Genomic DNA, 24,546 nt, shown 5'->3' on the forward strand with positions numbered 1-24,546 from the left:
CCATTATTCTTCATTGAAAAGTGCTGTGGGGCTCTTCTTCATCCATCAGAACATCAACTCGTGACATCGCTTTATATTAACAGACGAGAGATGCCACCCCTGATGTAGTCTCAATGTGAAGAGCGAAGGGGTCAAGCGCAGGCAGTGGAAGGAGCGCGCGACAAACCAGCCCCACCCACCCCTTCCCCCGATGAATGTCTGTCCCACCTGTAACAGGGTCTGTGGCTCTCGTATTGAACTATTCAGTCATCAAAGAACTCACTTTGGGAGTGGAAGCAAGTCTCCCTCGATTCCGAGGGACTGTCGATGATGATGATGATGATGATGATGATGATGATGATGGAGTAAGCAGTGAAGACTGATCATTGAAATCCAAATCAATCGCAATCTGAGCACCAAAAGTTCAATAAATAATATTAAGTAAAGTCTGTGCGTAGTGTATTCAGAATACAGAAGATGCATAGCACGAGAGATCAGCCACCTGGAGCCAGAACCAAGAGGCCACTGCAGGCAAAAGACCGGAGTTGCTTTGTTTACCTCCAACTTCACGTTTGCTACTAGAAGCTACCCTGTGAAGTTAATAGGCATTCGGAAAACCTCCCCCACAAGCACCAGTGTGGATTTTTCCACCTCCCAGAGATCAGCTGCCCTATTGGCCAAGTTCATGCCACATTTGTGCTAAATCGCGCACAATAATGGCTTCTGATTGCATTAGAAGCCAAGTGATGGATTAAGACCACCCAAATGCATTTCATGCAGAAGGCCTGCTGCTCGCAGAGAAAGATGACTCAGCCCACCAGTCTAGGCTGGATTTGAAACCAGCCCAAGAAGTCAAAGGATGGCTAGAAGAGTGCAAAAATATCAATTCCATTTTTTCTTTCCTTTCCCGCCCCCTTAACACTTTCCACAACATGCTGGCTCCCTCTATTAATGAGCACAGATGCCTGGTGCTAATGCAGGTCTAACACGCCATTAGGAGTCATGCTAGTATGATCTGGAGGTGGTTGGTTCTCTGATGATCTTGCTGTGTGGAAGAGAGCTTGGCCTATGCTGCAACAACAACTTTTATTTATACAGCGCCTTTAACTTAGTAAAACGTCCCAATGTGCTTCACAGAAGTGTTTTAAGACAAAACAAATACATCTGACACTGAGAATTTACGGCAGATGACCAAAAGGTTGGACAAAGAGGTAGGTTGTAAGGAACGTCTTAATGGAGGCTGGAGAGGTAGAGAGGCGGAGAGGTTTAGGGAGGGAGTTCCAGAGCTTGGGGCCTGGGCAGTTGAAGGCACGGCCACCAATGGCTGAGCGATTATAATCAGGGATGCTCAAGGGGACAGAATTTGAGGAGCGCAGGCATCTCGGGAGAATGTGGGGCTAGAGGAGATTACAGAGATAGGGAGGGGCGAAGCCATGGTGGGATTTGTAAATAAGGATGCATTGCTTTTTGAAAAAGTGGCTGGGATCTGGAGAGCTCAGTTGTGGAAGACTCATGGTGCAAACCTGCGTCCAATCTTGGATGCCATCTATTGCCTCCCCCTTAGACTCAAATTGGAAAGAATAATGGCATTGCACGAATATAATCAAGGCTAGCATTTGAAGCTTGTATCGATGATGGAAGTGAATTGAAAACCTTGAAAAAACAATTTTCAAATTACTGAAGCTTACACCTTTCACTCGTACAATGCCTTAAACAGGGAAATGTATTCCTTTGAACACCACTGTAAATTTATAGCTTCTTCTGCCTTGCTTTTCATTTTGTTTTAAGATTTTACCACAGTGCAGTGCAACGGGAGAAATGCAGAACGAGGGCAGTAGTGTTCGACTTTGCTTAATGCTCTGTTTGGCCATTCCTATCCAATCCACCCGCTTTTCTAGCAAGGTAACTGGAGTGGAAGCGACTGTAGCAAGTACCCAAACAGCCAGTGCTCTGTTAGCAAGGCAAACATTTTAAAACCCTGCAGTTTATGGAATTTTGTTTTTTCTGTTTTCATATTATTTAAACTGGCAACAGTGTTCAGTGAACAAAACCAAAGCAGATTTGCGTTTTTTTTTGCCTTATTTTACACATTCCCGAAGATCCAATTCCTGAAATTCAGAAAAATATCTGAGATTCCCCGGCACTTATGCATATTAAGTTCCATGTTGCCGAGAGAGAAATCTATTGAATATAATATTCCCATTATCATACTGCAGCCTGCATCCGTTCCACAGTTGCAATAAGCCATGTTTCATAATTGAAATTTTATATTTGAAAAATAAATCGCCAATTTCCTCCCCATCTCTGTTGAAGCCATTGAAATGTCGTTCTAAGTGCTCAGAGTGTCCTGGAGTACCTAACTAGAGTGGCCTTCAGCTATTCAACTGAAGGGGAAGGATCACAGCCGAAATGAATCATCTTCTCACTGGCCATCCACGCACACTTGCATCCAGCAAGGTTAACTGATGCAGAAAGAATCCCTGCTAATTCTCCCAACTAAACTCGGGGCACTGATGCAAATTATCATGCCCTAGTTTGTTTTTATTTGTTCTCGGGATGTGAGCATTGCTGGCAAGGCCACATTTCTTGCACTTCCTTCATTGCCTCGCTAACCGGGTAACTCAGAAACTGGGAATCAAACCTAGAACATATGGTTCACATGTCCAGTCTTGGACGAGTCACAATTACCTCTGGGTAAATACTGGGAAGACTGAAGCCATTGGCTTTGGTCCCCGCTGCGATCTCCGGACCTTTACCCAACCTCGGTCTCGGGCTGAACCAGATGATTCACAAACTGCGTGCTGCGTGAGCCCAAGCCGAGCTTCTGACCGGATATGCTCAACTTTCAACTTCGTAACATCGCCCGCCTCCACCCCTTCCTCAGCTCACCTGTTGATTCTGCCTCCTTGAGCGTCCCGATTATAACTGCTCAACCATTGGTGGCCTTGCCTTCAGCTGCCCAAGCTCTGGAACTCCCTCCCTAAACCTCTCCACCTCTCTTTCCTCCTTTAAATCGCTCCTTAAAACCTGCCTCTTCGACCAAACTTTTGGTCATCTACCGTAAATTCTTACGTGGCTCAGTTCACCGTCGTCCATGCTGGTCACCCCACACCTGACCATTCCAAAGCTGTTCTGACCCGTCTCCCATACCCCATAAAGTTCAGCTCATCTAAAACTCTGCTGCATCAAGTCCCATTCACCCATCACCCCTGTTCTCGCTGATATACATTGACTTCTGGTGCCACAACACCTCCAATTTGAAATTCTTATCCTTCGTTAAATTCCTTCATAGCCTTGCCCTTCTCTATCTCTAATCATCTCCAGGTCAACAACACAGCTTGAAACTCTCCAGTCCTCTGACTCTGGCCTCTTGTGCATCCCTCCCTCTCCCCTGCGCTTCTCAAGAAGGTTGGCGATGCCATCTTTCGGATGAAACATTAAACAGAGGCACTTCTGCCCTCTTAGATGTAAACGATTCCATGGCACCATTCTAAGAGGAGAAGGGGTGTTCTTCTGGTCAATATCTATCCCTCAACCAACATCACTAAATCAGATGATCTGGTCTATTAGCTCATTGTCGTTTGCGGGACCTATCAGTGTGCAGTTTCGCTGCTGCATTTTCCGATAATTACACTTCAAAAGTAATTCACTGGTTGCAAAATTGCTATGGGATATCCTGAGGATGCCAACGGTGCTATATAAATGCAATTTATTTTTTTAATTCGCCTTCCAGAAGAGGCCGCTTACACCAACTTAAAAATAACTATACAATTGAGAATATAGCACGTGCTACACTTCTGTGCCACAAAACGAGATCTGAGAAAGTATAGACAATGGTGTTCGGTTTTCAACAGAGGATGGATGAAGGAACAGGGAGGTGGTTAGGCTCAAAACAGTCAACTGAATTGTTCACATATAGTCACTTAGAAAAAGTTGTCAGTCTTTCCTCATCCCTCCCAATATATACCTCGACAATAATATTTGCAACAAAACTATTTTGTGCATCACGCAAGACTCCGCATTATTAGCAATACCAAGCAAGATCCGTGAAACAATTCAAAAATATGTAAAAGATTGAAACGTTGGGTAAACCCTGAACCAAGTTTTTCCGTGAGCCAGGCTGTAAAGCATTATTCTTGGCAGAGGTCAAAGAATTCAAGGCCAGTTCTTTACTGGCTCAGCTGAATGTGGTTTTAAAAAGCAAAATTTATATTATGCAGGTGGCCATTTTCACTCAGTTGGCTTGCAACTCGAGTCCAGTGCAAACCATGGGGAACGCAGAGCACTGAGTGCAGGCTGGCGTTTTCCCTTAAAATCTAAACTCTTTAACCATGTCTGTCCAAGGCTTCAATACTGGGAAGGCTCCAGCATTTCTCTTATAGTGAATATGTGAAGGTGAAAAAAAAAAATCACAGAAAAGAGCAGGACTAACTGGATAGCTCTTCAAAAGAGCCGGTGCAGACTCGATGGGCCAAATGGTCTCCTTCTGTGCTGTACTATTCTATGATTCTCGCTCAGGCCAATATCCCCAGCATCGAGGCATTGACCACGCTCGACCAGTTCCAATGGACGGGCCACATTGTCCGCATGCCCGATACTAGACTCCCCAAAACAAGCCCTTTACTCCGAGCTACATCACGGCAAGCGAGTCACAGGTGGGCAAAGAAAACTTTTCAAGGACACCCCTCAAAGCCTCCCTGAAAAAGTGCAACATCCCCACCGACAGTTGGGAATCCCTGGCCCAAGACCGCTCAAAGTGGGGGAGAAGTATCCAAGAAGGCACCGAACACCGAGACTCTTTGCGGAAGCCAAGCACAAACAGCGGAAGGAGCGCACGACAACCCCTCCTACCCGTCCCTTCAATCACCGTCTGTCCCACCTGTGACAGAGATCATAGGTCCCGCATTGGACTCATCAGTCACGTTAGAACTCATTAGCGTGGAAGCAAGTCAACCTCGACTCCGGGGGACTGCCGAAGAAGAAGATTATTGTACAAGTATCCATCAGTTGTTAACATCCACTATCTGCAAAGGAAAAATGCATTCCTTTATGAGACATCTGTGGAATGACTGAATGTAGGATAAAGTGGTGGGAGGGAAAGAGTAATCTCATCTGAATTGTCACAATCATAAATTTTATGAACGGCAATTTTTGGACACCTCCCGATGTACTTTTATTCTGGTATTTTGCAATAAAATATTCTACACTGGCAAGGTTCCACACTGGAACTGAGATTAATGACCAGTTAATTGTTTTTTGTCGTCCGTGTTTGAGGTAGTAATGTTTTACAAGGACACTGAGAGGATTCCTTGTTCTTCACATAATGCCATGAAATTTTTTTACATTCTCGCCAACAGGCAGAGCCTTGGGTTAGCGTGCCATCCAAAGAATGAAGCCTCACCCGAGGTAGTGCTGGAACGCCTGCTTGGAATACGAGCCCAAGTTCTGGTTGGCTCAAACCCACAAAGATGTCTGGCCCAGAAATGTTGACAGGTTTGCATAGTAGATATACTCTTGCACTTTTCAAACTTGTTGGTGAGAGTCAGCCCTGGAGCAAACATTATGTGTAAAATCCCAACTTCAACATCCCAACAACATGCCTCTGGAGCAGCCTTGGAAGAGCATGCCACTGTATCAGTGTGACATTTCTCCATTTTCCCCGCACCAGGCACCGTGTGACATCTGAGTGCAATTGTCAGGTTCGTGCTGCAGGGCCATGGAGAACTGGATCGAGGCTGCCCAAACTCATTTCACACTGATACTGACAAACTGACTCATATCCATTTTGCTAGCTTAGAGGAAACATCTGTGGGAACAAGAACCTTTTGGCAAGAGAACAATGGCTCTGGTACATTTTAACCCTTGGTGGACTCTGTGCGGACCCCGGTGAAAACTAAATTAAATGGACAGGCGTCCCTTTGGGTTTTCTTCAATTACACAAACGCCCTTGTGCAATTGTTTTACAGAATATAACATAAGAATATAAGAACTAGGAGCAGGAGTCGGCCATTTGGCCCCTCGAGCCTGCTCCGCCATTCAATAAGATCACGGGCGATCTGATCTTGGCCTCAACTCATCATCATGCTCCACTTCCCCGCCCGCTCTCCATAACCCTTTACTCCCTTATCGTTCAAAAATCTGTCTATCTCCACCTTAAATATATTCAATGACCCAGCCTCACAGCTCTCTGGGGCAGAGAATTCCAAAGATTCACGACCCTCAGAGAAGAAATTCCTCCTCATCTCCGTTTTAAATGGGCGACCCCTTATTCTGAAACTATGCCCCCTAGTTCTAGATGGAAGCATAACCATGGGAAGCACAAATCGAAAGAGCGCGAGACCAGAATTATGTTGTTTAAATTCAACTTTAGAATGGAGATCAGAACCCTTTCTTCCAGCAAAGAAACTTGTATGGCGAGCAACACACGTTAGCTAGTAAGCATTTTAAACATTGCTGCATTCTACAGAGAAGAGCAAAAAGCAGGGGTCCAAGTGAAGGGAGTGGCAGAGCGGAAACCACAGTGGGACAGATGTAGCAGTCGTAAAGGGTTAAAAAACAAAGTTTGGATCAAGAAAAGGTCACTTGCCCCATCAACTGGCAACTTTTTAATGTGGTTCCTCATAATCTCGTTAGAAAGCTGGTAAGATATTTGCAGTTGCCACGTGCTGCAATTTGAAAGTGGGACCATGAGAGGTAGAGCTTACAGTGCGATTGTATATTGTCTGATTATATGCAAATCAAAATTATTTTCTGTTTTTAGGAAAGTGAGGGGTGGAAGAGGAGAATTGATCTTCGATACAAGCATACATTGCAAATTAAGTTAGCCACAAAAGTGGGCCCAAATCACACAATTCTGCATGAATTGGGAGTCTCGCTCAGCTGGTGAGAAGAAGAATGGCACACAAATGCAGATTGAAGTTAGAGAACTGTTGCTGAAATCCAAGCTAGTTTTGGAAGCATCTTCTGTACTTTGTAAAAGGCGTTTGGGCAGTCTTAATCTATTTCCCAGCAAACTGCGTGATCAGAGCACAAACTTCCCCCACTTTGCCAAATGGACAAATACTACATTGGTGCAGTAGCACTCACATCTCTTTACTTCGTGAGCTCAGAAATTAAAAAAAATGCACACATACCCCTTCACTGAAGAATTGTACAAGGAGCTTTAACCTGGATCTGATCTGTGCAACCCGAGACCTGGAAATGCTTCACAATGACGCTAGTTGACATGTTCTGCAAAAGAAAAGCTCCCATCCCCACAACTGATGTGCGTCACGTGAACGGGCGTGAATTTTCTCTTCTCCAGAGAACTTTGAAAAGTGGTTCGGAAATATTTTCCTAATTCTACAACACGGGACACAGTAGGAAGTGTGGGCAATTTTCAAAGCTACAAAGCATTGAAGCACTCGAGGAGCGAAGTACTTTTACAGAAAAAGTCAGATATTGGTATTTGCCTTTCTCTTATTGAAACTGAGTGAAGCTATCCACCTGTGACACGAGAGTAAAACGCAAATAATTTTTTGGGCATGTGACCACACTTGTAATAAATATAAAGAGTAACACCACACTCCCAAAATATTTGTACAAAATGACAATAAGCTATGTTCTCATAATTCTCATCCTTGTTTACAAATCCCTCCAAGACCTCGCCCCTCCCTATCTCTGTAACTTCCTGCAGCCGTCGCCCCCCCCCCGCATCCCCTGGGATGTCTGCACTCCTCTAATTCTGCCCCCTTGAGCATTCCTGATTATAATCACTCAACCATTGGTGGCCGTGCCTTCAGCTGCCTGGGCTCCCAAGCTCTGAAACTCCCTCCTTAAACCTCTCCGCCTCTCTTTCCTCCTTTAAGATGCTCCTTAAAACCTACCTCTCATCTGCCGTAATTTCTTCTTATGTGGCTCGGTGTCAAATTTATTTGTTTTGTCTTGTAATACTCCTGTGAAGTGCCTTGGGATGTTTTACTATGTTAAAGGCGCTATATAAATACAGGTTGTTGTTGTTATGTTGAAATCCCCTCCCCGATGGTCAGAGGACACCCTCAAAGCTTTGTATACATATGTACATATTTATATGGGCCAGTAGGATCATAATACCGACGACTGGACAAGCTGCATCTTTAAAAGAATCATGGATAATCTCAAGTTGTACCAGACCCATTTAACCCTCTCTGGCAGATTAAATAGAAGGAAAGTCAAAGACAAGAGAAAACTATTCTGCCCACATGAAGCCCAGCAAAGAAGTTGCTTCCATCATCATAGGCCTTCCCTCGAATTGAGGATGACTTGCTTCCATGCCAAAAAGAGTTCACAGGTGTTTCAATGAAGGATCTAATATTCCAGATCCCGAACTACATCCTGAAGGGTGGAAGATGCCTGTGCGTGAATTTTTTAAACGTGTGGTGGCCGTTGCACACCAGCCACCACACGGGCTTAGCAGAGTTGGGTCTTGGTCCAGTGGCAAGGGTTAACCAAGACGACTGGAGACCAGCTCTGCTGCACGGACCTAGTGCGCACACATATCGCAGTGTGGGCTGGGCCTGTGCTGCCCCTGGGCCCTCGCCTCTTCTGGCCCCGAACTCGCACCTCTTCTGGGCCCCAAAAACGTGGCTCCACAATTAATATTTATATAGTGCCCTGAACAACAACTTATATTGAAATAGCGCCTTTAACAACTTGTATTTATGTAGTGCCTTTAACGTAGTAAAACGTCCCAAGGTTTTTTGTGTTATAACACTCCAGTTGCTTCTTTATCGGACCTTTCACAATGTCACATGTCCCAAAGCACTTCACAGCCAATGAAGTACAGCAACGCTTCCATCTCAACATCCAACTGTGCTTGAGAATCCCTAGGTTTGTGTCTCTTCCCCTGCTGGATCATTAAAAACATTTAGAAGGATAATGGAACTAGAAAAAATATGGGAGAACAAGGCAAAAAAATTTACATTTTGTTCGCGCCTTTCACATCCTCAGGATGTCCCAAAGAGCTTAACTGCCAATTAATTATATGTAAAGTGAAAGCACTCCTTGTGGGCAAACAGAATAGTGATTACTTCAACAGTCATTCCCTTGGTAAAGAAACCATATCCCATTTCAAATCCTATGGTCCTAATTTCCTGCTTTTGAAGAAACATTCTGTATTTACTATATCTACACCATTTAATAAGATGAGATTTCTCACTCATTTCAAACTCCTCCTCTCTAGACTGTAGACTTTTACACCTCGAATCAGTCCCATTTGCTCTACTTTCCAATGCACATGTATCTTTTTTGTGGCTGGGTGACCAGAATCTCTCTCGCTGTTCCAAGTGTGTCTTCGGGCCACCGCGCCTTGTACGGTCTTATCGTGACCTTTGTAGATTTTCACTCTACCGTTCTGGCTAAATATCACAGCACCCAATTTTTTTCTTTCAATTGCTGTGCTACAGCACCTAGACATTGAAAACACAAGACTACTGGTACTCCCATGTCCCTTTCGAAGTTCACTTGCGTTGCACACGAATGGAATGGAATGACTTATGACCAAGGCCGCTGATTTATGGCAATCATGGAATAGTTGACCGAATCATGATGTTCAATCCCAGACAGCTAACACTGAATTTGACAGTCAGCAGTAAATCAATGGCCTTGTTTATGAGACACGTTTTATTGACCAATGTGCAATACTTCTCATTTCTCAGGGTTGAATTCCACTTGCATTTCTCTGTCCAGTTGTATAGCCAACCCAAATGTTTACAAAAATATTTAGCTGCACCCTCTGTCTCTACCGCTTTCGTCATTTTAATGCCAGCAAATTGAACGCAATCTAAAGTACTTAATATATAGGCGGCATTAAAAGAAACACCTGTGCTGGAGAGCAAGTGAAAGAGAAACATTTTCAGAGACCTCGCATAGCTGGGGCTGGCCTGCATTTACAAGTAAAAATGAAACATTTATTTCAAGATGGTAAGCATCGCATGATGTGAGGGCACAGAGAAGTTTTTCGCCCCCTCCCCCCACTACAAGGACCTTTACCTGAAAGAACTTGTATATATGCTCATTATTTATATACAGCTATCCAAAGCACTTAAAAGTAATTAATTGGCTCTAAAGGTGCAACTATTGTTAGAATGTAATTGTTAGAATTGTTAGGAGGTAAATGGGGCCTCACAGCAAGGTCCAGCAAACAGCAAAGAGATAAAGGACCAATTAATCTGCTTTGGTGGTGGTGGTGTTGTTGTATGTAGGCACCTTTGGTAATGACTCCCTGAGGCAGAGTATGGTACTTAAACTGTGTAGACTGTAGTCCTGTATTTGCAGCTCCTAGAGTGAGGACACCAAACTGTGAGCTTCCTTTTATACTGGGTTACCTGCAGTGTGAAGGTAACCCTTAGGTCTCCAGCAGCAGCACCCTCTAGTGTACAGGTAAGGGTGCATTCAGTGTTACAGACATCATACAACAAAACAAGCATGCAGAAATAACAGTTTGAAGGTTAAATGTTGGCTCGGACAGCATGAGAACTCCCCTGATCTTCTTCAAATAGTGCCATGGGATCTTTTACGTCCACCCGAGAGGACAGACAGGGCATCGATTTAACGTCTCATCTGAAAGATGGCATCTCCGACAGTGCGGCATTCCCTCCGTGCTGCACTGGAGCCTTGGCCTAGATTTTGTGCTCAAGTTTCTGGTGTGGGACTTGAACCCACAACCTGCTAACTCAGGCTACCCACTGAGACACCCTGAAGGAGGGATTAGTTCTTAATTAAATTATGCACTCAAGTTCCTGGAGTGAGACTTGAACACATAACTTTGACTCAGATCAGAGAATGGTGCACTGAGCCAAGCTGACACTTAAACCTCATCTTGCACACTTCATTTTGGTATGCAGGATTGAGGCCTAACCCGAACATTTTCCTAAATGAGTCAAAAATTCAGAGATTTACAAAAAAAAAATTCCTATAAAAAAATCTAATGAAGACGCACACTTTTTAAAAAAAATGAAAAAAGTGGTGTCACCGGCAAAGTTCTGCCTCTTTGGTGGGCAGTAGTCTTACAGCAACGGATAGTGGCTGAATGTTTCTGAATGAACATCAGCTTTCTTCAGTCTTCTATGATTTGCACCACATTACTTCAGCATTCCCTGATATAATAACCACCCACTGATTCATTTTAAGTTCTCTAAAGTCATTTATTTGTTGATGGTCTAAAACAGGTACAACTGCCCACACACAGCAACAGCATGTCGTAACTTAAATGGAACAGGTTTGTACTTTAGCCAAAGGAAACCTTTTAGAAAACCGCGGTTTTGTCTTCCAAGGAGCATAACTGCTTATTAACACAGTGAATCGTGCAGGTTTACAGACTAATATGAACAAATTCCTGCTCTCTCAAGCAATGCATACCCACAGTGATATACCATAAAAGCTAGACAGCATGATATCGCACGAGAAATTATTAGTGTTCTACAATTTATTCCAGCACTCAGCATGTTCCCAGGTGCAGCCTTTGATTTACACGCTTTCTTTTTTTTTTTAAATATTGTGGAGCTCAACCAGAAGACATTGCTTGAAAGGGCTGGCATTGAATAACTTTTTCAGAAAGGTATGACAGGCAAAAATGCGCCAAATGGCCTCTTTCTGTGCTACAACATTGTGTTTCTGCATATTGTCGGAGTTTGTATCTGCGGTTAACAATTTTTGTTGTTTAATATGAAAGTTCATAATTTGTCTGTACCTCCTGCTCCCTACTGCTGGCAACTGACTTGTTATTGCTCGTATCTCTGTGGAACCTGGCATTCGTACTACGATGGATTCTCTTGTGCAAACCGTGCTACATGCAGCAAATGCACTTGCCCGAACCAATGCCAGAGTACACGCTGTTATCTTTGGCCTACCAGCTTTTAGAATGTGACCGCGAGGGACAGTTAACCAATGAAGGATTTTTAACAGGAAATGTTATATTCTGTCGCTGCAATGTGTACATTTATAAAACTACTTCATCATCATCGTCGGCAGTTCCTCGGGAGTCTTATGTACAGCATGCGGACAATGTGGCCCGCCCAACGGAGCTGGCCGAGTGCGGTCAGTGCTTCGATGCTGGGGATGTTGGCCTGATCGAGAACACTGACGTTGGCATTGCATTCTCATCAGCACTGCATTCTCCACCCAACAGATTTTAAACGTTTTCTATCAACACAAAGTATTGTTGCTCAGGACATTTACTCCCTGATTATTAACTGACTATCTGATAAGACTGCCTGCTGTTGATCAGCCAGATATCTATTATCTTACCCATTCCATTTCCCTCTACCTTTCTATTTATAAAAATAATTAGTTGCAATTTCATCCCCCTCCCCGCCCCACCAACTTCTCAAGTTTGAAAATCTTAGTTTGAATAACAGCACAATAATCATGACGAAGGGTGTAGATAAAAGTCAGGTAAGTAACACAGTCATTTCAAGGTATCCGACACCCTCAAAGCCGCCCTGGAAAAGTGCGACATCACCACTGACAGCTGGGAGACCCTGGCCGAAAACTGCCCGAGGTGGAGAAAGTGCATCCAGGAGGGCGTTGAGCTCTTTGAGTCTCAACGCAAAGAGCGTGAAGAGCAGGCAGCGGAAAGAGCGCGCGGCAAACCATCTCGACAAATGTCTGTCCCACCTGTAACAGGGTCTGCGGCTCTCGTATTGGACTGTTCAGCCACCAAAGAACTCACTTTGGGAGTGGAAGCAAGTCTTCCTCGATTCTGAGGGACTGCCTATGATGATGATCCGACACTCTCTTGCTAAAAGCAGTGAACATTGATCACTTTTATTGGAGAACATATTAACCATCATTTGATGCTGTGTGTTCTCAGACAAAAAAATCATCAGGTTTAATACTCACTTACATGCTGCCGCTCCACAGTACAAAAAGAAAAGTTACTTAATCCATAATACGTAGAATACTACCAGCAGCAATATCACCTAAGTATTCAAATCTGCTCTCATTGTTGAAGACCACTTTAGAACCCCCAGGATTGAATGACAGCTCTTCAACTCACTGCCAGTTACCCATCAGGTTGACTTGATTGGAACCTGCATGGACAAGGCTACCTGACCAGGAAGTGCACTTTAAGTCCATCCCAACTGCAGTCAGTGCTTCAGAGAGGGTTAGCAGTGTACATTTTATACCACTATAAAGAGCTCGGTTAAGCAAATCGAGGGAGAATTTAATCTTTTATGGCATGATGCAGGATGGACATTTTTCTATCCTCCTACTTAATTCTCAAAGCTTATGACAAGAAAAGTGTACTTACTCTCGCTCCTTCTCAGAAAGCTTGTCTGTGATGTTGTCCCGGATTGTGGACCTGGAACCCTTCTGGATGATGGGATACCGGAGTGGCACTTGCAGGAAATAGGAAATCATGAGCACCAGATGTGCCGTGTAACCCAAGGCAACAGCAATGCTTCCTTCATCCTTTGCTTTGAGAGAAAAAAGAAACGAATCAATCGCTAAAGAAATGAGTCAATGCCACACAAGAGAGAGATTTACCCAATATTTTTAAAAAAGCATTCTTATTCGGTCAACTTTGCCAACCACTATTCAAAAGCAAGAAAAGCCCTCAAAGTAAGTTGTCTGTAAACTTTATTGCTTCCACGAATGGTACTCTGCACCATCAAGTATAAGCAGAGGTGCAACCAGGAGTATAACAGCGTGTGTTGTCTCCGTCCCTCTCCTACTACTTTCCATACAAGCCTGCGATGAAACACCTCACCTCCGCTGGCCATTCTGAAATCAGGAATTGCACAATGCGTGGTAAATTCCGAAATTATTCACCCTTCAGAACGCAAATTACAAAAAGTATGTCATGTAATCCATGATCTTTCACACCATTTCTTCCTGATGCAAGTCTTTCGCCCACAGTTAAAGTGCATTATATATCCTGTGGGGTGCCGCAGGGTTCTGTGCTGGGGCCCCAGCTTTTTACATTGTACATTAATGATTTAGACAAGGGGATTAAATGTAGTATCTCCAAATTTGCAGAAGACACTAAGTTGGGTGGCAGTGTGAGCTGCGAGGAGGATGCTATGAGGCTGCAGAGTGACTTGGATAGGTTGGGTGAGTGGGCAGATGAAGTATAATGTGGATAAATGTGAGGTTATCCACTTTGGTGGTAAAAACAGAGAGACAGAATATTATCTGAATGGTGACAGATTAGGAAAAGGGGAGGTGCAACGAGACCTGGGTGTCATGGTACATCAGTCATTGAAGGTTGGCATGCAGGTACAGCAGGCGGTTAAGAAAGCAAATGGCATGTTGGCCTTCATAGCGAGGGGATTTGAGTACAGGGGCAGGGAGGTGTTACTACAGTTGTACAGGGCCTTGGTGAGGCCACACATGGAGTATTGTGTACAGTTTTGGTCTCCTAAATTGAGGAAGGACATTCTTGCTATTGAGGGAGTGCAGCGAAGGTTCACCACACTGATTCCCGGGATGGCAGGACTGACATAACAAGAAAGACTGGATCAACTGGGCTTGTATTCACTGGAGTTCAGAAGAATGAGAGTGGATCTCATAGAAACATTTAAAATTCTGATGGGTTTAGACACGTTAGATGCAGGAAGAATGTTCCCAATGTTGGGGAAGTCTAGAACCAGGGGTCACAGTTTAAGGATAAGGGGTAAGCCATTTAGGACCGAGATGAGGAGGAACTTCTTCACCCAGAGTGGTGAACCTGTGGAATTCTCGACCACAGAAAGTTGTTGAGGCCAATTCACTAAATATATTCAAAAAGGAGTTAGATGTAGTCCTTACTACTAGGGGGATCAAGGGGTATGGCGAGAAAGCAGGAATGGGGTACTGAAGTTGCATGTTCAGCCATGAACTCATTGAATGGCGGTGCAGGCTCGAGGGGCCGAATGGCCTACTCCTCCACCTATTTTCTATGTTTCTATCCTATGAACAGCAATGAGATGGACAATCAGTTAATCTGAGTTTCTTCTATTGCTGGAGGAGGAGGAATGTTGGGCAGGTCACCGAGAGAAGGCCCTAACCTTCAAATTGTGCTGTGGGAATTTTAACGTCCAGTTTAATCTCTGGAATTGGCAAAGAACTTCAGTTTAACATGCCAACCAAAGAATGGCAACTCTGACAATGCAGCACTCCCTCAGTAGTTCACTGGAGTGTCAGTTTAGATAGAAATTCATAAGAACATAAGAAATAGGAGCAGGAGTAGGCCATACGTCCCCTCGAGCCTGCTCCGTCATTCAATAAGATCATGGCTGATCCGATCATGGACCCAGGTCCACTTCCCTGCCCGCCCCTCATAACCCTTTATTCCCTTCGGCGGTTTTTGGTGCTAATTCACCTTTTTTGACGAAAATTCGGTCGGCGGAAAATTCGGAGACGTTTTGCAGCGCTGCTTTTCAAATACGGTTGGAGAGAGGAGCGCCGCCGTGCAAGACTCTAAATATTGCTTTCGCCAAAAATTTGGCTCTCAGTCCACCCGTATTTTACGCGAAAAACACCACCAGGGAAAAAGCTGCGTTGCAGCTCTTGGAGCAGTGGTAAGTATGAAGACCTGCAAAAAAGGGAAGTTAGTTTTTATTTTTTTTTAATTCTTTTGCAGCGATTCGCTAGATATGTGTCTTGTAAATGTTTTCTGAATTTTTTTTCCAATTTATTTATTTATTTATTTATTTTGGTGTTTTCTCCGCCCTCCCTAGGCCCAACTCGCAGCGGTATCGGCCTCGGACTAAAGTTGGCGAGGATCGTGGTTTGCGCCGCGAATCCTCGTGCAGTGCCTATTTTTACTGCCTGCGCAAATTAAACCTTAAATTTACAGCCTCATAGCGATAGCACTGCGATAATGGTAATTTTGGCGAAAAAACACAATTTTCGCCAAAAAATTAATTTCTAGCCCATTATGTGCTCAAATATTGAACCCATAAACTTTGAAACCAAAGGCAAGTGCTGGCCACCAAAAGAAGCTGACACGAGCATTAATTGAGAAAGTACAGTCCCTTAGAAGTAATTTAACACAAAAAAGGGCAAGACCCTTTGCTATAAAAATTTGATTGAGGTACTGTACCAGGTCATTACAGCAATTTACAATTTGGTTCTGCACAATGAAAGCAAAAACAAACTTTATTTTTTTCCTAAAAGCATGCGACCTGAAGCTAGCTCCTCTACAAACCCTTGATAATAAGGTCCACTTCGTAACTATGGGCCAAATTTCCGATCGGAGGCTTCTTTCAGACGAACGCCACTGATCATAAATTTTTCTACGAATGTATCTGGTGGTCCCGGAAGCGCCTTCGATTCTGGTCAGAGGCCTTCTTTTCCCACGCATCGCAGCGCGCTCCTGTCTTCGAGATATGGATGGAGAAGCTGGAGGAGTCACATGGGCCTGGACCACCAATCACGGTACAGTATTCTCATTGATACTAGTTCCCATTACCAGATAACTCCGTAAAACACCCAAACACAACATCAAAAATTAAAAAAAATCACATTTAAAATTAATTGAAATTAAAGTTAATTAAATGTTTTAGAAAAAAAAATATTTTGGGGATTTTTTTTTTAATGTGTTTTAATAGGGTTTGGGCAGGGTTTTACTATAAAATGTGTATTTAAATTTAATTTTCTATGCTTTAAAACTAAATTTGCACCTGCTTTTACCAGGCATAAGAGTTTGAAGGACATTCTCTGGGCATGAGTTGGGCAAATAGCCCAATCTTGCCCACATGGATATCCTTCTCCCGGGGATGCAGAAGATTTGTCAAGATCGGAAAAGCCGGTGTTCGGTGCATACGCATTGTTCGCCGAAAACCGACTTTTGCGAGGCCTCGCCAGATCCATACAGACCCAGCGAGGCCGGGATTTCACGCCCATTATGTTTTCGAACAGCGAAATCAAGTGAGTGGAATGATTCGAGTCCTTTGCTTCAACATTCCCATTAAGGAATTCGATTTGCTCTGTACTCTTGAAAGGAGACATACAATACCATCCAGGTTTTAAATATGATAAAGGGCCCAAGTTTACACACTCTGGAAAAACGGCGCATCTCGATAAGGTGCGCCGACATTCTGGAAGAAAAAGGGCACCGAAAACTTACCTTGTGATTCTGCGAGCTCTTCGGGACGTCTTCGTGCTCGGCGTGGCGCAGCACAAGGGGTCGGGGGCGGAGCCAGGTCCCGGCGCGGAAAACTGTGCCTGGAGCTCTGCACATGCGCGCTAGAGTGTGCGCAGGACCCCGAGGCTGCATGGGAGGGGCCCGAAGCACTCCGCCCCTAGCCCTGGCTGAATGGGCTCACCGGGCTTCCCTCCTCTTGAGCTTCAGCTCCCGCTACCCACCCCCCTCCCTTCCTCCCGTTCAGGTCCTGCTCCAGCTCCCCCTCCGTCCCTCCCCCCTCCGTTCAGGTCCTGCTCCGGCTCTCCCCGCCACCCCCCCACCTCTCTTTTCTCACCCCCCCTCCTCCCCTCTCTCTCTCCCCACTTTCCTCCTCCCCCCTTCTCGCTGTCAGAAACAGAGACACTGGCACTGCCAGAGAGACACACACTTGGGGGGAGGGGGGGTGTGGGCCCATCCCTACACGCTGTTGGAGGGCTCCCGGTGCGACAGGCGGTTAGTAGAAACTGAATTTTATATTGATTGATTTTTTTAAAAAAATTTTTGATTGATTTATTGGTTGATTTATTGATTTATTATTGATGATGGCTCTTTATTTGTAAAAGTGAATTGTTTAATGTTTGTAAACTTCCCTCCACCTATCCCCCCCCTCCGATCTCTCATTCCCTACGCTTGATTTCTAAGTGGAGGCAAGGTTTTTCTGAGCGTACAAAAATCTACACTTACTCCATTCTAAGTTAGTTTGGAGTAAGTTTTCGTTGCCTAAACTTTCAAAACAGGCGTAAGTGGCTGGACTCGCCCCCTTTTGGAAAATAAAATCTGTTCTAAAATGGAACAATTCTAACTCACTAGAACTGGAGCAAACTAAATACCGAGAATTGCAATTTCTAAGATGCTCCATTCTAAACTAGTTGCTCCAAAAAAATAGGAGCAACTCAGGCCAAAACTTGAGCCCAAAATGTGCAAGTCCGTAAGTCCTTTCTGGAGTCGGTTGACTAACAGCCCATCCTCGATCAACTTTTATCTGTTGTTCACTGGCTTGCTTCAGTTGGGTGCCTCACAGCTTTGTATAAAACAGCAATGTAAATGTAATGGCTCCCATGGCTTGTAACTTTCATTGACGTCGTTGTGCCTTTTTTCAAATGACAAATAGCTTAATTTTTTTGTAAAGGAATAATGGCCAATAAGTAAACCTGCAAGAAGCTACTGCAAACTTTCAGGAGACTACTTCTTTCATTGATGGAAGCAATTCAGCGGATATACTCAGATGCTGCCTGACCCGCTGATCATCTCCAGCGTGCTCATCACCTGCAGCACTTACCTTTTTTGCTCAGCAGATATAATTTACTTGGGAGTTCCACAAGACATTTGAAAAGTTCCATATTTGAGGTTTATACAAGGGAGTTCAAAAGTGGCTAAATAGAAAGCACAAAGCAATAAAGAACGGAAAGATCTCTGGATGGGGGCACTGATTAACAGAGTTCCACAGAGATCTTCCTTAGGTCTCCTGCTGTCCACCTGAGTGACAAAAACAGAAATACACAGGCTACATTGGGCCTAACCAGTCAGTGTCAGTGCTTAACTGTCACCTGAGCTAACAGTGCTAATCGCATTTATATACCCTGTTCCCAAATCCTTTTATCCCCTTTTCCTTCACCTGCCTATCCAATCTAATCTTCACCATATGGAAAAGTGCACTTCTAGTAACATAACACTGGTATTTCCAAGCTATCCGGCTAAGTGCAGTACAAGAAAGATTGGATATTCAACAGAGAACTAGACCGAGTAAGCCAGTGAGCCAAGGACTGGAAGATGGATTTAATGAAGTGCATGGACAGGTACACTAACAGAGAACATAAAGCATACTTGTATCTATTAGCAAAGGTGGAAAAGGGAATAAACAAAACTAACTGTGTACAAATTAAAAGCAAGGTTGATTTATACAAGATTGTAACATTTTTGGAACACCATGGGCAATGTTGCGTACACATCTTTTAAGGAGATGCAAGGAAAGATTCAGAGAAGAGCAACAAGAATGATTCTAGGACTTGGAGCTTTGAGTTATACAGGAGGACTTGGAATGAAATTTACCTCCACTACAGAAAAGAAAGAGGAGACAGAAGCAAAGTATTTAATACTGAGTACCATGAACATTGTTGGAAACGGGTGATTTAACTGGATGAGAGCAATGAACTAAAGGAGTGGAAAAATCAGCTTTAAAGACTTTAAATTAGAGCCTCACTACTTTTCTAGGCACAAATATATAGAAGAGTTCCAGATAAAGAATTTAATCCGGTTAGGAATTTGATTATGCAAAGACAACAATTTGCATTTATATAGTGCCTTTAATGTAGTAAAACTTTCAGACACTTCACAGCAGCGTCATCAAACAAAATTTGACACGAGCCACATAAAGTGATATTAGGGCAGATGACCAAAAGCTTAGTCAAAGAGGTAGGTTTTAAGGAGTGTCTTAAACAAGGAAGGCCGTTCGATACATTTTTAGCACATTCATTCAGAAATACCCCAGTTACCCCATCGCAGCATCCGAGTGTTTCTTCCATCATTGCAGTAATCTGAGGAAGGATGTTCTTGCTAATGAGGGAGTGCAGCGAAGGTTCACCAGACTGATTCCCGGGATGGCAGGACTGACATATGAGGAAAGACTGGATCGACTGGGCCTGTATTCACTGGAGTTTAGAAGAATGAGAGGGGATCTCATAGAAACATATAAAATTCTGACGGAACTAGACAGGTTTGATGCAGGAAGAATGTTCCCGATGTTGGGGAAGTCCAAAACCAGGGGTCACAGTCTAAGGATAAGGGGTAAGCCAATTAGGACCGAGATGAGGAGAAACTTCTTCACTCAGAATTGTTAACCTGTGGAATTCTCTACCACAGAGAGTTGTTGATGCCAGATCGTTAGATATATTCAAGAGGGAGTTAGATGTGACCCTTACGGCTAAGGGGATCAAGGGGTATGGAGAGAAAGCAGGAAAGGGGTACTGAGATGAATAATCAGCCACGATCTTATTGAATGGTGGTGCAGGCTCGAAGAGCCGAATGGCCTACTCCTGCACCTATTTTCTATGTTTCTATGTCTTACTACGCCACCCATTCCAAATTTTCTTCACATCACTTTTAAATTTGCCATTTACGAATTTGAGCATATGTCCCCCTTTCACATTTATATTGTACTCACATCCTCACAGCATCCCATCAATGAGTCACTTTTGAAATACAGTCCCTGTTTTCCTGAAATTTGAACCATTTTTTAAGAACTACCTTTCTGTACCATCTCCGATATCTCCAAGGTCACCTCTCAGTTGCCTCCTTTTCAAGCTTAAAACCGAATTAAGATTTAAGGTGATTGGCAAATGAATCAGGGGTGACATGAGGAGAAGCTTTTTCACTCGAGTGGTTAGGATTTGGATGCACTGCCTGACAGGGTGATGGATACAGATTCAATGGTAGCATTCAAAAGGGAATTGGATAAATATTTGAAGGTGAAAAAATGCAGGGATATGGGGAAAGAACAGGGGAGTGGGACTTATTGGATTGCTCTTCGAAAGACCAGAAGCAGACTCGATGGGTCAAATGGCCCCCTTCTGTGCTTATAGTGTCTTGCAGGAATGGCAGCATAGTGATTATGTCACTGGTCTAGTAATTCAGAGACCTGGACTAATGATCCAAAGATAAGAGTTCAAATCTCACCAAGGCAGCTGGGGAATTTGAATTCAGTTAATTAAATAAATCTGGAATAAAAAGCTACTTTCCGTAATGCTGACTATGAAACTATCGGATTGTCGTTAAAATCCATTTGATTCACTAATGTTCTTTCGGGAAGGAAATAAGAACATAAGAAATAGGAGCAGGAGTCGGCCATTTGGCCCCTCGAGCCTGCTCCGCCATTCAATAAGATCATGGCTGATCAGATCATGGACTCAGCTCCACTTCCCTGCCCTGCCCACTCCCCATAACCCTTTACTCCCTTATCGTTCAACAATCTGTCTATCTCCGCCTTAAATATATTTAATAACCCAGCCTCCACAGCTCTCGGGCAGAGAATTCCGTAGATTTACAACCCTCAGAAGAAATTTCCCCTCATCTCAGTTTTAAATGGGCAGTCCCTTATTCTGAGACTGTGTCCCCTAGTTTTAGTTTCCCCTATCAGTGGAAACATCCTCTCTGCATCTACCTTGACTAGCCCCCTCATTATCTTATATGTTTCAATAAGATAACCTCTCAATCTTCTAAACTCCAATGAGTATAGGCCCAACCTTTCTTCATAAGTCAACTCCCTCATCTCTGGAGTCAACCGGAACCTTCTCTGAACTGCCTCCAATGCAAGTACATCCTTCCTTAAATACGGAGACCAAAACTCCACTCCAGGTGTGGTCTCACCAATACCCTGTACTGTTGTAGCAGGACTTCTCTGCTTTTATACTCTATCCCCCTTGCAATAATGGGCAACATTCCATTTGCCTTCCTGATCACTTGCTGTACCTGCAGACTACGTTTTTGTGTTTCATGCACAAGAACCCTCAGGTTCCTCTGTACTGCAGCATTTTGTAATTTTTCTCCATTTAAATAATAATTTGCTTTTTTATTTTTTCGACCAAAGTCGATAACCTCACACTTTCCCACATTATACTCTATCTGCCAAACTTTTGCCCACTCACTTAGCCTGTCTATATCCCTTTGCAGATTTTGTGTGCCCTCCCCACAACTTGCTTTCCCACCATCTTTGTATCATCAACAAACTTGGCTACATTACACTCGGTCCCTTCATCCAAATCATGAATATAGATTGTAAATAGTTGAGGCCCCAGGACCGATCCCGATGGCACCCCACTAGTCACTGTTTGCAAACCGGAAAATGACCTATTTATCCCGACTGTTTTCTATTAGTTAGTCAATCCTCTATCCATGCTAATATATGACTCCCAACCCTGTGAGCTCTTATCTTGTGCAGTAACCTTCTCGATGGTACCTTATCAAATGCCTTCTAGAAATCCAAATACACCACATCCACTGGTTCCCTTATCCACCCTGCTCATTATATCCTCAAAGAACTCCAGCAAATTTGTCAAACATGATTTCCCCTTCATAAAACCATAATTCTGCTTGATTGAATCACGCTTTTCCAAATGTCCCGCTACTGCTTCCTTAATAAGAGACGCCAGCATTTTCCCAACGACGGATGTTCGGCGAACTGGCCTATAGTTTCCTGCTTTCTGTCCGCCTCCTTTTTTTAAATAAGGACGTTACATTTGCGGTTTTCCAATCTGCTGGGACCTCCCCAGAATCCAGGGAATTTTGGTAGATTACGACCAATGCATCCACTATTTCTGCAGCCACTTCTTTTAAGACCAGAGGATGCAAGCCATCAAGTCCAGGGGACTTGGCCACCTTTAGTCCCATTATTTTACCAAGTACTTCTTCTTTAGTGATAGTGATTGTTTTAAGTTCCTCCCTCCCTATAGCTCCTTGATTATCCATTATTGGGATGTTTTTCATGTATTGTACCGTGATGACTGATACAAAATATTTATTCAAAGTCTCTGCCATTTCCCTGTTCCCCATTATTAATTCCCCAGTCTCATCCTCTAATGGACCAACATTTACTTTAGCCACTCTTCCTTTTTCTATACCTGTCGAAACTCTTACCATCTGCTGTTCTTACCTGGTCTGGCCTGTGTGTGACTCCAGAACCACAGCGGTGTGGCTGACTCTTAACTGCCCTTAGAAATAGCTCAACAAACCATTCTCTTCTACAAAACCACTACAAAAAACAAGAAGAATGAAAAAGCCGGATGGACCATCCAGCATCTGCCTTGGCACTGACTTCATAGAAACATAGAAAATAGGTGCAGGAGTAGGCCATTCAGCCCTTCTAGCCTGCACCGCCATTCAATGAGTTCATGGCTGAACATGCAACTTCAGTAGCCCATTCCTGCTTTCTCGTCATACCCCTTGAGCCCCCTAGTAGTAAGGACTTCATCTAACTCTTTTTTGAATATATTTAGTGAATTGGCCTCAACAACTTTCTGTGGTAGAGAATTCCACAGGTTCACCACTCTCTGGGTGAAGAAGTTTCTCCTTCTGACACACCCAGCTCAGGCTTCCTCATTAACATCTGGGATCTTGTGTCAAAATTGGGAGAGCTGTCCCACAGACTAGTCAAGCAACAGCCTAACATAGTCATAGTCACACTCACAGAATCATATCTTTCAGCCAATGTCCCAGACTCCAATCACCTTCCCTGGGTATGTCCTGTCCCAGCAGCAGGACAGACTCAACATCGGTGACGGTAGAATGCTATATAGTTGTGAGGGAGTGGCTCTGGGAGTTCTCAACATCGACTCCGAACCCCATGAAATCTCATGGCTTCAGGTCAAGCATAAGCAAGGAAACCTTCTATTGCTCTCCCTCAGCTGATGAATCAGTACTCCTGCATGTTGAGCACCACTTGGAAGAAGCACTGAGGGTAAGCAAGGGCACAGAATGTACTCCGGGTGGGGGACTTCAATGTCCATCACCAAGAGTGGCTCGGTAGCACCACTACTGACCAAACTGGCTGAGTCCTGAAGGAAATAGCTGCTCGACTGGCTCTGCGATAGCTGGTGAGAGAACCAATAGAGGGAAAAAGCTACTTGACCTCGTCCTCACTAATCTACCTGTTGCAGAGGCACCTGTCCATGACAGCAGTAACCATCGCACAGTCTTGACACTAAAGACATCCTCTATCATGTTGTGTGGCACAACCAGTGTGCTAAATGGGATAGATTCAGAACAGATCTAGCAGCTCAAAACTGGGCATCCATGGGGCACTGTGGGCCATCAGTAGCAGCAGCAGAATTGTAGTCCACCACAATCTGTAACCTTATGGCCCAGTATATCCTTCACTATCATTACCATCAAACCAGGGAACCAACCCTGGTTCAATGAGAAGTGCAGGAGAGCATGCCAGGAGCAGCACCAGGCATACCTAAAAACAAAACGCCAACCTAGGAAGCTGCAACAGTGGACTATATGCATGCTGAACAGTGTAAGCAGCATGCTACAGACAGAGCAAAGTGAGCCCACAATCAACGGATCAGATCAAAGCTCTGCAATCTTTCCACATCCTGTCATGAATGGTGATGGACAATTAAACAAGTAACGGGAGGAGGAGGCTCCATGAATATCCCCACCCTCAATGATGGCAGAGCCCAGCACGGCAGTGCAAAAGACGAGGCTGAATTGTCTGCTACCATCTTCAGGCAGAAGTGCCGAGTGGATGATCCATATCGGCATCCTCCTGAGGTCCCCACCATCACAGAAGCCACGCTTCAGCCAATTCGATTCATTCCACATCTTATCAAGAAATGGCTGAGTGCAAAGGCTCCCGGCCCCGACAACAGCCTGGCTGTTGTGCTGAAGATTTGTGATGCAGAACTAGCTGCACATCTAGCCAAGCTGTTCAAGTACATCTACAG

At 44.1% G+C, this 24,546-nt stretch overlaps 1 protein-coding gene across 2 annotated transcripts in view; it reads right to left on the minus strand.

Annotated features, from left to right (window-relative positions):
* uvrag (UV radiation resistance associated gene) overlaps positions 1–24,546 on the minus strand; it is a 405,878-nt gene that overhangs the window by 133,211 nt on the left and 248,121 nt on the right. For both annotated transcript variants that reach the window (XR_011595706.1, XM_070892559.1), the window contains exon 12: positions 13,250–13,415. Coding sequence is in view for 1 of the 2 variants with exons in the window: in XM_070892559.1 (XP_070748660.1) it covers positions 13,250–13,415 (166 nt within the window). In the remaining variant the exon portion in view is untranslated. The remainder of the gene's footprint in view (positions 1–13,249; positions 13,416–24,546) is intronic.

The sequence above is a fragment of the Pristiophorus japonicus genome, chromosome 10, assembly GCF_044704955.1.
Source record: "Pristiophorus japonicus isolate sPriJap1 chromosome 10, sPriJap1.hap1, whole genome shotgun sequence".
In the NCBI taxonomy this organism is placed as follows: Eukaryota; Metazoa; Chordata; class Chondrichthyes; family Pristiophoridae; genus Pristiophorus; species Pristiophorus japonicus.